The 13531-nt window shown below is 38.1% G+C and overlaps 1 protein-coding gene across 1 annotated transcript in view; it reads left to right on the plus strand.

The window, feature by feature from the left end:
- Positions 1-13531, plus strand: part of hydin (HYDIN axonemal central pair apparatus protein) — a 129932-nt gene that overhangs the window by 29555 nt on the left and 86846 nt on the right. Inside the window, 10 exon segments of the mRNA XM_034141588.1 lie at positions 3445-3646; positions 3899-4091; positions 6005-6104; positions 8244-8362; positions 9176-9399; positions 9986-10053; positions 10214-10455; positions 10836-10936; positions 11830-11965; positions 13156-13320. Of these exon segments, the coding sequence (XP_033997479.1) occupies positions 3445-3646; positions 3899-4091; positions 6005-6104; positions 8244-8362; positions 9176-9399; positions 9986-10053; positions 10214-10455; positions 10836-10936; positions 11830-11965; positions 13156-13320 (1550 nt within the window).

Raw genomic sequence — 13531 nt, forward strand, 5'->3', positions numbered from 1 at the left:
AAAGGAAAAAACTATACATTTCAATTCAAGCGTGCACGTATTGTTTGCGAATTATTCGGATTGCTGTATAGGAATAGAAGGGAATAGCGGCAGCTCTTGGTAACTCCAAATTTAGAAAATAAAAGCTAATATTATGAAAGAACTTAAAGCACAAAACTTCCCTATCTTCCCGAAAGCTGCTTTTTTGTGTGCATTTTTTCCATGTGCATGCATGAAGTTAATAATGTATCCCTTTATAATGTGTGTGCTCAAGTACCAATAATAAAAAAGTGTTGTTCCACATGGCACTTAATTATTCAAATTGATTTACAGTTTAGCAAATGGTGGTGTTTTTTTTATAGCTATTATCAACATTAACAGCAACTTTAACAAAGAAATCACTCATTGATTGCATGCAACATTTTAGAAGCGTATGCATACTGTGCCTGTATATGGCACATTTGAAATGTAAACATTTGAAGAAGAAACTACTTTTGATTTCCTTGGCGCGGTTTGCATCTAGATGATATACACTCACTGGCCACTTAGCAAGGTGTACCTAATAAAGTGGCCTGTGAGTGTATGCTGAGCCTCATCTTGCCTTGGTGTTTTTTTTCAAATCAGTGGAAGTGCACCAGTGTAAGTTGAGACCCCAACATTTTTGCACTGTCAAACCAGAGTCAAGTTTCTAATCCTCAGCCAAGAGTCGGTTTCACTCACCATCCTGCAGAGCGACCATCAATCCCCTCGTCAATTGAACAAACCTGCATACCAGAGCACTTATAATTCATTTAATTCGCTCACTCCATTCAATTGTGCAAAGTAATTAATGGCAAGTCTCCACGTTTGTTTTGGCGTGAGACGAGCTTTGAAAAGCACAACAATCACAATTAAATAAAATGCCCACTCTTTGAGTTGCACTGTTTGCAAATGAGAAAAATCCTCCATGTCTCATTTGGGGTAATTTGATTGACCAAGGTATCATTGTTTTCATTTACACTAGGGAAATAAAATATCAAATAAATGATTAACTACATAATCATGGAGGAGAACCCTGTTGTGTTTAGACATTCCCTTATATTGTATCCAAACTGTGAAAGAGTTCACTGTGTGTGCTAAGAGAGACTTTCAGAGGGATGTGTCCTTACTTAAAAGAATGAACCTCAGCAGGTATACAAATATAAATAATATCAGGATAGGGAGTGTGTTTCTACAGGCTAAAACTTCAGTCCTTATTATTTGAATATAAACAAACACTAACTTCATTTACATAAGCCCTTGTTCTTGGTGGCTTTATACAAAACCTTGATTTGCATCGTCTTTTTGTTGCTGCTTATTGTTGCTCTTTCGCACACTGATAGCACACACTGTAATGGTGGCATCTTCTACAGAGACTCACTAGATTTCCTATTAACCATTAAAGAGTCTGTCTCTCTTACCTCCAGAGATTCATACTTTGAAATTGATGTTTTATCATATTTACTGTGCGTCTACTACATTATTATTTATGCATTTCTTATTTATTTCAGCTGTCTTTTTCACATAGCAGAAACTCAAAAAGGCTTTGGCTTCATTATTTGTTTTGGATGCCAGTTTTCCAGGATATTTTGAGAGCCATTTTGATCTCCTTTTGATCCAGATCCAGCATTTCAAAGCTAGACTTTGCAGTGTGTCCTTGACTCCACTGTGAGTTTCTCCTCGATCCACTGCCCACATTAGGCCCGAGACTCCCATAGGAGCAGCAGTGGCTGCTCGGTGGGTAGAATAATTTTGTGCTATATGTGCAGAATAACAGTGTCTAACTGTCGCTCCCCCATGCAACTACACTTCAGGACATTGCTTTACTTAAAGCATTACATAAACCCAACTTTCCTGTACAGTTGTATATTGATTAAGGCTGCACAATTAATCAAAAATGATATTGAAATATGGACTAGTGCAATATTCAAATTGCAGGAAGTACAATAGGTACAATTGTGTGGCATCAGTATACTCCTGAGGACATCTTGGCTTTGTTTTTTAGGTAATTTGTTGAACTGTCGTGCTTTGAAAAAATCAACAAAAGCACTTATGGTGCGGTGCGTTGCTCTAAAAATTCCCTATTCATTCATTTATACATGCAGCTTTAAAACAAGGTACGTCCAGGTGCACCTTTTTGGATGGAGAGCAGTTAGGTGCAGGCCAGTCCTTTAAATACATATGTCTCTCACTAGGTGCGTTTCCATCTACCTGTTTTCAATTTCTTCATGAAAAGAAAACCTAGATAGGAATTAAAAGGTAGAAACTCAAAAAATTCAAAATAAATCTTAAAATATTGCAAAAATTGTTTTATGATAGGCAGGTAGAAATTGTTTGCAAATCAATGGTTTAATTGCTTTCCAACTGGAGGGTTATACGACCTAACTTCTTATAATCGCATAACAAAATGCAGTGAATGGGTGATAAAATTGCACCATTGGTCGGTCAAGATAGCATTTTCTCATTGGCTGATGTATACGAGTCTACGGTCAAATAGTACAAAGAAAACGGTACATTTTCTTCCACTTTTCCTTGACCGTAATGAAAAACGTCAGTTAAGATCAAGACATAGTAATAATATAATATAATATTTGGAAAATAATACTTTATGCAATGTCTACATAGCTCGTTAGGTCTACTACTGTCCTGATCACCATTGAAGAATGAAAATATAACCTTATAAACACAAAACTTGTTGACGTCATTTGATCATTTTACAACATTCATTCGCGTAATCGTCATAGTTTTCCTTTTGGTTTACAATAGTGTTGAAAGGTTAAAACATATAAGCTTTTTAGCAAGATATGGCATGAGTTGGAAACAGCTTTATAAGCACTATAACCTTAATTATCTGCATTTGTCGGTCATGATGAATGGCCAATTGGTGCCACACTTTAAATGAGGCAGCCGCAAGGACTTAGGGGATGGCATTATATCCTTTCCTTTCATCAAGGAGGGTCCAGTGTATCCAATACCAAAGGTAGTAACAGGGAAGCATTGATGCACCTTTTATAGCACTGAGAGAATTCAAAAAGCTCTTATCATAGCCAACACTCCAGTCATTCTGGGTCATTTCACTCAGTTGGGGAAACTTCCTAAACAAAAATGACTATTCGGCACTGCCTCAGCTATCAATCACTTGATCCACTTCTTCAATACATACGCGGAAGTTGTTGCTGTCAGCCACATTTGACACTCAGCCTGCAAACCTCGACCCAGAAAACCTCTTTTGAGATAATTAGGCGGAGGTTTTAAAGACTGGAGCGTCTCCTCACTCGCCTTACTTATTCAGGAGTTTTACTTGAACTTGATTAAGCATCTACTCATCTTCTAAAATTATGATTTGGTGTGACCATCCCAAGTCTTATGGGACCCACATAAAGGAGCACTTAATAGTAAACACTGATATTGTCTCTGTTCTTCTACATCTGCTGTTTTTCTGCGCAGGTGAAGATGTGTACATCCGTTTGTACGGGGCTTGTGAGGAACTGGACATCCATCTTGAGCGTGAATCTGTTCTGGTAAATCAGACTTACATTTCCCTGGCCAACGTGTGCAAAGTATCTCTCACCTACAGGAGTGAGATCCCTCTAAAGTACTGTTGGACGACATGGCCCAGCCTGCAAGAGGAGGCCTTGAGCTTCTTGAGGTATGTGTGTATGAACATAAATGACTTCACACAGACAATACTGGAATTTGTCTTTGATAAGATGCTTTGTGTGGCCTGTACAAGCTCCCCGTTTCCCTGTGTACATGTAGAAAGTAAAATGAACACAGCATGTGATGCCAAAAATAGCTTAAATTCCCATCACTTTCTTCCTGTCTGAGACTCCTTGTTCTTCCATCCTCATTTCTCTTTGTTTTTGACTTTCACCTTCCCTTGCTTCCTCCATTTCTCTAGGGAGAGCTCATCACTCCAACAGAAGGAGGAGGAGGAGGAGGAGAGAAAACGGTGGCTTGTTCAGTGTGAGTCCGACCCCACAGCGATCTATCGCCTCCCACAGCTGTCGAAAGCCCTGCAAGAACGCAGAAGCCAGTTAGTGGAGGACCAACGCCTGGTCCTCTCACACAGCTGCTTAACTCTGGAACCAGCGGTGTGTTTATGTGTGTCTGTGCTTTCCTGTCTTTACAAATCCCACTTGCCCAGTATCTCTTGTCAGCTAATAATCCACACCCCATGGATTTGCAGCCTAGTTTCTCTCCTTATTAAGACTGTACTGCAGAGATAATAACCGCTCATGATGTGTCTGAATAATTTGATACTTTAATTAATTCCAAGAGAGTTAAATAGAGCCTTTTCTAAGCTGGCAGGGATTTAGTAGCTAGTTCAATAGAGTGGTGCAGTGATGATGTATTTTTGTAGCCCGACCCGGGAGTGAGCAACTCAAGGACTCTCAACTAAAAGCCAATAGGATTTTGCCATTGAATTTTGGAATATTGTGGAAAATAAGATATGTAGTAAACACACGTTTATGATACATACATTCTTGTTCAGCAGTATAGTCTCCACCACTTTATAAATTTTGAATCATTAATGCAATGGGCAGAAGTAAAGAGCTAACGTTAGGCTATAAACGGTCGCATGGCTTCGCGTCACCACTGCTAAGCTAAATGTGGCTAATGTCGCGTCACTTGTTAGCATCTGCCGTGTTTATACAGTAACATGTTGAGGCTTAGAACGAGAGGGGTATTATAATTATATATTATAGATTTTTGAAATTAAAACCACCTGCTTAGAAATCATAAGTTGGAAAGGCAGAACAATTCAAAAGATATCTTGAAATATTGCAAAAAGATTTTTAATGCAATCATTCAATGATTTTCCAGTGGAGAATTTATACGTTTGGATGAAAACCTAGCTACTAAGTGAGAGAGTGATGAAGTTAAACCATTGGTTTGCCGGTAAGTGCAAATAAGGGGCTCCTATCAAATAGTCAAAAAAAATGTCCTTTGTCTTTTCCAAACCACTTTTCCTTGACCTTGATGAAAAACATAATGATTTTCAGAAAAAGATGTGAAGGACAAATCATTAGGAAGTAGGGAAAGATAACTGCAGTACTAAAATATTCCAAATGCACTCACACTAGGTATGATAGCTGGTGTTATTGCCGGGGTCTGCTCTTCAGCTTATGTCAACCACAGATCTTATTTCAGGCATCTAACCAAAAACATGTTAAAAGACACATTGACTTTGAGACAAAGGAACCGTAAGTGGTTAAATGGTAACTAATTTCCTGCAGCACTTTATGGCCTTAAGCGTGTTGGATGTTTAAAACAGGGTCTTTAGGTTAAAAGACACTTTTCGCTACATGCTATGCCAAATTGGTCAAATGTTAATTCAATCTGACTGCTCTGTTACGGGAGGGTCACAGCTCGTTCTACCTGTTCTGACACCGCCATCCCCCTTTTCTGCCAGTGTCTCCTTCGCTCAACTCAGCCAGGCTCCCTGGGCAGAGGGAGAGCGGAGACGGTCAAAAAACAGAAGGAGAGGGCAAGAGAGAGACGGGGGGGCAGAGAGAGTAATCAGTGTGTACTGTAGTCCAGCCCAAACACATTGAGAGCACACACACACACACACACACACACACACACACACACACACACACACACACACACACACACACACACACACACACACACACACACACACACACACACACACACACACACACACACACACACACACACACACACACACACACACACACACACACACACACAGGTATTAGTAGGTGACAGAGATATTTGGTGTTGGTGTGTGTGCGTGTAGATTTGACCAGGATAAAAATACCACCACATTGTTTTTTAAAATGCACCTAAACTTCCACCCAAAAAATGTCTCCTCTTTTCCATTCCTACTATTAAGATGCTTCAAACGTAAAGTGTGGATTCTTCTCAAACAACCGTTCCGAGTGAGAGATTGTACCCTTACAGTTATATGCATGTCTGATTGATATCCTCTGAGAAAATGACCACTTGTTTTTCTTCTTGTCTTCTCATGGCTCAGGAGGGTGAAATCTGGCCTAAAACGCCAGCGCAGTTCAACATTATCTTCAAACCCGACGAGGCCAAGCTGTACCAACAAACCATATATTGTCATGTCACAGGTCAGTGCCTAGCTAGAAAACACAATGACCATTTAGGTAGCATAGCATAATATTGCATGTAAACATCTTAACTACTTTAAGATGCATGAACATTTTGGTCTTGAGAAACATGTCTCAATATTTTTTGGATTGATTGTCATGGTGTATGGTAGTACAGACTTGTGTTTGCCTTAGGATGAGATGTAATCACTTGATTCCCGACTGATCCATAATCCTTGTTATAAGGTAAAACTTTAAATGTGTCCAGTATGTTGTTTCTTAATACAAGATACCTGCTAGGCTAATTAAATTCATATCTTATCCTAAGATGTGGATTACCTTTAGTTTGATGCTTATTAGCAAATGTTAAAATACAGACATGCTAAACTTGGTGAACATCGTTAAAAATGTACCTGCTAAACATCAGCATGTAATGCTAGCATTTAGCTTAAAGCCCCATTCTGCCTAAATACTGCCTCAGAGAGCTTCTAGCATGACTATGAAGTTGTAAACCTCATTTAAAATCTGTTCACTTTTGTAACTATGCTAACTACTAAAAATCTGTTCTATGGACAGCATTTACCTCTAAAACAAGGGCACTGATCAGAACATGTAACTAACTGGTTAACCAGCAACATAAAGTGCAATATGAAATCAGAACATGACATGTAATCATTTGCCTACTATGTACAGACATTCTAATATCGTTTCTGTTTGCATTGGTAGTTTAATTTACAAAGCAATCCCATGTATAACATCTATTCAGAATGTCCTTTGCACCACGGTCCAACTTAGCAGTTGGGATGTCAAGTAGCCCAAGAGACCTTCAAAATGCAACTAATTTCCTATTTTGACAATTAAGACAACATTATGGAGACCATACACTAGGACTAGGTTAAGTGCCAAAAACTATCAAATAATTGGGGCTTTGTCCGTTTCATCTCAAACACATTACACAACAAATATAAGGTGTTAACCATTTTACGGCAAGATATAAAACACACCCCATCTCAAAGGAATCTAGATACAGATACAATTTTAAAAGATAATACATACTGTTGCATTTTTGTAAGGGAGGAATTTGGGATAAAATGACTAGGTGCAGGTTAAAGCTAAGAATATGTAAGGCTTACATTTAAAACACTTCTTAAGAGACACTTAACACAAACTTGGCTTTGTTCTTGAGCCAAACCTTCTCAGAGTATAACTCTTTTGTTTGTTCTTCCACATCTTGGAACTGATTGTTTTGACAACTTTAAGCAGACTTTACACTCCTGCTATAAATCAATAGCGTTGGCTTTCTCATAAAAGATTTTCCTCCCCTCAGTGGGTTGGTGCAGACAAAGGTTAGACACACAAGTCTGGGTAGCAAACCGTGTCTGTCTGTTTAGTTATTGTCAGGGAAGAACTGCCAAAACTCTCTCTTTTGATGTTCTCTTTTGCTGTAGTGTATGACATCTACTCTTATCATCACAAATGAACCTTTAAATCTGCCTAATTGGTTTCACTCTCCGATGACTTATTGCTACATGAACTCATTTTCATATTCGACAATGCAGTCATGAGGCTCCAATATATTAATCTCATCCCAGTGGTAGTAAAAGGTTGTTGGGAAATTTGCATGTGGCCATCACGAGTGTCTCTGCAGCCGGAGGCCAGATTTCCATGAATTTCCATGTTTTCTGAGGCAGGCAACGACCTGACCAGCTAAGGTCAATGACAGCCGGTCTGGAGACTACCATTCCCCGATTCCTCATTTTGCAAGAAGCTTTAGAAGCTTATTCAGCAGAACTGCAGGATATAACTGTTTTGCCTTTAAGTAAATTCACAGAGAGTGAAAGAGAAAAGTAGATTAGAAAGAAGCTGATGTAAAGTGAATGTTTATCAAGGATTTGGACATTTTGTATTTGGAACAACCATTTTTTTAACCCTTTGTATTTCAACCGACACATTCAAATACATGAAAACTGAAACAATAGAAATGAGGACAAACAGGCTGACGACCCATACAGTACAGCCTTTCCTTTTTCTTGTATGCTGTCCATTTTTCCCAGCGTTGTTCATGAATCTCTGCTTTAGTCTTTTCTGTTCCCCTGTCCCTCGTTTTCTCTGTCTTTACCTGTGTTGTCAATTTGTTCCTGTCTGTCACTGCTCTTATAGGTCGTGAAGCTCGGCTGCCTCTCACAATAAAGGCACAGGGCTTGGGACCTAACCTCCAACTCACTTATAACCGGATGGATATGAAAAACGTAGACATTGGTGGCAAAGACTGTTATGAAGTAAGAAAGGTTAAGCCGAAGTGAAACAGTCTAGCCTTTTAAAAAAGTATTACTGTGTAACAACTTGTGTGTGTGGTATATCCTTCCTACCTTTTTTAAGTAAGTCTTTTTGTTTAGTCAAACTCAAGATAACTTACAATTATCAAATCATTTGGATTTTTAATCAGAGACAAAAACAAGGTACTAACAGGCCAAGCTATATGAATTATATAGTGAGTGAATGCCAGTTAAATATATTACAATACAATGCAATAGTAAAACAATGGATGGAATGCAGGAAGACTGTTATGAGGTTATTGGTATAATAGAATATTTTTACATTATAAGGTGTCCATGTTATTTTGTCCCATTTAGGAACAATATAGCATATAGAAATCGTTTGCCCTGTCAAGTCAGCTAAGTGCCTTAACAACAAAACTGAAGTTTGTATTGTTAGCCTTGTGAACACATTTGCATGACATTACATAATGTATTTTTGTAAATATCACCAATGTTCTTAAATTCACATTTTGTGTTGACATCATACTCGTTCTGTGCCTCTTCTTATAAATAAGACAAAACTGTTAAAAGTCTAAAGCAATTTAACTGTTAAAATGTCCAACATAAAACCAACAGATACACTTGACAAATGTTTTTCTAGTATACATAAGTGTAAGTAAAATAGTTTCCATCAGCATATCATTTATTTAAATCAAAACTGAACTTGAAAAGATATTACAATAAAGAACATACATTTACTGCAAGCTCTTTCCTTGATTATTTAGGGTGGGCCTTGTACAACAAAGTATTGAATGAGTGCATCCTTCTTTCCAGGTGGAGATGTACAACAAAGGGCTGATTGATGCCCCTTTCAGGATGTCAAACCCCGACACCACATTCGGCCGCTGTTTCTCCTTCAGTCCTGAGGAAGGTGTTGTTTCCTCTGGGGCCTGGCAGATTGTGCAAGTCACCTTTCAGAGCTGCATCTTGGGAACTTTCTCTGAGGACTTGCTGCTAACTGTCACAGGACAGCCTCAACCACTTACCGTGACCTTCAGGTGAAGCCAGCGAGCAATTCAGATTCATCCTAGACAAATGAAAACCTTAAAAGTAGTGGCAGTGTTGATAATCAAATTATGAAGTTTTCTCATGGTTCATGATTTTAGTTTTTAGAGACGGTTCAAATGACATGGAGAGATGCTTACACAATAACACACGTTCTACCTTAGATACATTGTTTCATGTCTTTTATGGACATTATTCAAATATACATCTTCATTGGTAATATTGGATATATAGGAGCACATTTCAATTACTGCATCTCTCTTAAAATTCATGAATGTACTATATAATATTCCTTTAATTATAGCCAAACAATAACCAGTGTAATAATATGTGTTATAATCTGAATAAAACAAAAAAATACAGGCATAAAGAATTCAATAAATAAGAAAAAAGAGAACATTTGTATGAAATGTTGGTAGTGGAGTTCTGGTATTGCTGGTATTAATGTTGACCATCTTTTAGCAAACATTTTCCCACAGTTTTCCTTTGTAATCTTGCTGTTTATTCATTTTTTTCCATGATATAAACATTTGTAACATCCTTTGCATAATGGCTCATGTTTTTATCTTCTTTTTTCAGGGGTTGTGTCGTTGCTCCCGCACTCGACTTCAACGTTTCTGAGATCAATTTTGGAGACGTAGCATTTGGTGAGTGACATCGTCCTGGGCTTATTCAATTTCAGTTGCTACAAAATATATATTATACTCCAGACGATCACATCCTCAAAAAAAAAGTCTCTACTTCACCCTTGTTTTGTTTTTTGATGTCCCCCTTTGTTCTATCCTTGTCATCCATATCTTTGTTCAGGTTTCCCTCAAACATTGGCTTTTACCCTCTACAACACCTCCTTTGTGCCTTTGAACTTTGCCCTGCGTGTCCTGGGAGACGGGACAGGGTCTCCGAGTGTTACTAGTCTCAAACAGGCGTCTGAGGTGTCAAGGATCAATTGGGAATGCGGTGCTGATAGAGGCCTTCGTGCACAGCCTGTAGAGTTCACCGTCATGCCTGCTGCAGGCTCTATGCGTAGCCTGTCTGATGTCACTATTAAGGTATAGTAAGTCATTGAATAGAGTGGGAACCCATTTGAAATTGTTACATTTTGGAGACTCCAGGAAACCCCTCAAAAGAAAAAGTGTTTTGCATCAACCCTCAATAAAACTGTTTTTTTTACATTTGTTTTTCTCCTGGAACAAAATAAATGTTGTGAGTTTTTTAGGTGTTGGTGGGTGTATTTTGCTATATTTGCATACAGTCACGCTAGCTGGTTTCCCCCCTGCTGTGTCGCTGGTTCTGTACTTACATTTGCTGTTTTGAGGGCTGAACTCCCTTTCAATGTGAAGTACGACCAAATGCAGTGCACAATGAGTAACCGGATGGTGTAACTTGCCAGACTTTAAAAGTACTGATTGTGTGTGTTATATGTATACAGGTGACGCTGTGCTCCAACACAGTGAAGACATACAGGCTGGTGCTGGTGGTAGATGTGGAGGGTGTCGGGGAGGAGATCGGGACTCTGCCTATCTACGCCAGGTCAGACACATTTACAGATGTCAACACACTTTTTGACATGTGTACTCCAAACGTGCACAAAGTTAACTTATCAGATTGTATCATATATTTTCAGAGACAGCCAAAAAATAAAAAAATACAATCCACAACAAAGAAAAAACTGTGGAGTAAAGATTACGGTTATTATCTATTTGTGCATTTGTTTCTATTTAACACATAGTCTAACGATGTGCATGCACATGGTCTTGTATCAGTGCATGGTTTACTTTCATTTATAAACCATCATTTATTTTATTTTATTTTGTTCTATTTCATATTATTTTATCTTATTCTATTTTATTTGATCTAACTCTTGTTTCATATTATTCCTTTCATTCATTTTATTCATATGTTTTTGTCTTCTGCCATAACACTGTTTGATAGTTGTATTTGTAGAAGATGAATGAATATAAAGGATGACCTAGTAATATGGACAAAATGAGTGTTAACGTGTTCCAACTGTGTTGCAAATTGCCATCAAACAGAAGAGGTTCATGTTGCTTGTTTAAAAACACTCCGACTTCCCTCTTTCTTCAAATAAAGTGCCTTTATTCTGATGTGTTCTGGTTGTCCCTAACACTTTGACAAGCTGTGAATGAGGTCCATTGAGCTTCCATACAGGTGTCGGCAAATCAGTGGAGTATGTGCTCAATATTCAGAGCCTAATTTGCATAATAATACATTTGAATGTCACCTGCACCATCATTCAGGAGTGGAGCGATGGTAATCTGACTTCCTCTCGGCAATCACCGTCATTGTACTTTTATGAATCATTTCTAATTAATAGCAGCAGTTGTGTCACGTTGTGATTCATAAATAAACCTGAAATCTTTCCCTCAATTCTCCTTTCTTTATCTATTTCTCTTTGCTAATAGGTGTTGTGTTCCTGATATTGTGGTAGAGACTCCAGTGTTGGACTTTGAAAGGTGTTTCCTCGATCACCCGTATGAGCAGCGGGTGCGGCTGACTAACAGCAGCCCTCTGCCGGCCTGCTACGGCATGCTCGACCAGGTTAAGTCATTTGTTGCAGATGATCATTATTTGTATGTTTATTAGGGTCCTAGTGGAAAAATATCAAGCACCAAGCCTGTCAAGGTTCTTTATAACAATGGCTAATTTCCAGATGAATACAGCAAAAATGTATATGTGGTAGATGTGAGCTATATGATTACAAAATAAATCCTTCATTCATCCGTCTCTCCACAAGAAAGCAAATTATTGTCAATCCCAACATTTTGAATTATTTCCTTTTAATGCCATTACCACTGAACTTTACAATAATTTTTTTTAAATGAAATAGAATTACAATTATATTTATGGTTAAACAAATCAGATCCTGACTTATTAGCACTATGAAACCGTTTTGAAAGGTTTTGGTAAAATTGGAAAACATTGAAATTACCTTTTTACTAAAATGACGTTTTACTCCAGTTAGTGTAGAAATGACAAGTTACAAGTCCTGCATTCAAAATGTAAGTAAGTTTGAGAAACCGGCTCGAGATACACTTTTTGTTATATTCCATGGAATGCTCTTAACATCCCGATAGCAATGAATATCTTAATTGCTTTGACAAAAAATCCATACAAAAATGTCATCTGTGGAAGCCGTAATACTGTAAAAAGCACGACCAATCATTTTAGCCGGCCCGGCTAAAATAACTGGATGGCCTACCTGCCTGTCAGCCTTCCATCTGTGTACAAACTTATCTCGTGCCCTCATTGGTCATGTACGCGTTCGTGTTTTGGAGGAGGGGCTCTGTAAGGAAGTGGCAGATTTGTTCCGGCTGTGTATTTTCAAATTCTAGCGCACTCGAGCTGGTTTCTCCAAAATTACCTACCCCACCTTTAAGTAAAAGTATTAAAATAAATAGTCCCATCAAAGGTCCTTATAGTACCAAAACAAAAGGTACTCATTATGCATAATGGCCATTTTCGGAATAATAAATATACTATTAATAGGTTCTAACTAATGATCCATTAATAAGAACTTCATTTTAATTCTGCAGCTGGTTAAAAGTAGAGATAACTTTAATGACTTTTTATAATGCTAGGCATTATGGCATTTTATTATGGATTAAATAATCCATAATAAAATGCCATAATTCATATTATATATATTTTGTATTTTTATTATCTGAACCTGCAATGTTGGGTTTGTATGCCTGAATTAAAAACATATTTCCATGTGTCATCTTTATCAGGAATATGAGGAAAGTCCGTCATTGCTTTTTGGCAGTGATACACCGAGAGGACTGATTCTTCCTCGTACTTCAGAAGAGCTTCCTGTGGTTCTGCTGGCTAAGGCGGTTGGAAGGCAGCAGCACACTCTACGCATTGCTGTGTTTGGCAGCAGCCAGGCGTCCCTGGTCAGTGGAATGCTGTGTGTGTGTGTGCATTTGTGTGTGTGTGCTTCTAAGTGTTAACATCTAATACTGTTAATGGTTGAATATATGCGTACGCGAAGCCCTTGGGGTAAAAACAGCAATATATCTTCCTGAATTAGAATTAAATTTTTATCAGCAAGTGTTTGCAATGTCTTCAAGTTGCTACATCAATTTAACTTAATGTATGCCTCGG

This window comes from Trematomus bernacchii, unplaced genomic scaffold (genome assembly GCF_902827165.1).
Source record: "Trematomus bernacchii unplaced genomic scaffold, fTreBer1.1, whole genome shotgun sequence".
NCBI lineage: Eukaryota > Metazoa > Chordata > Actinopteri > Perciformes > Nototheniidae > Trematomus > Trematomus bernacchii.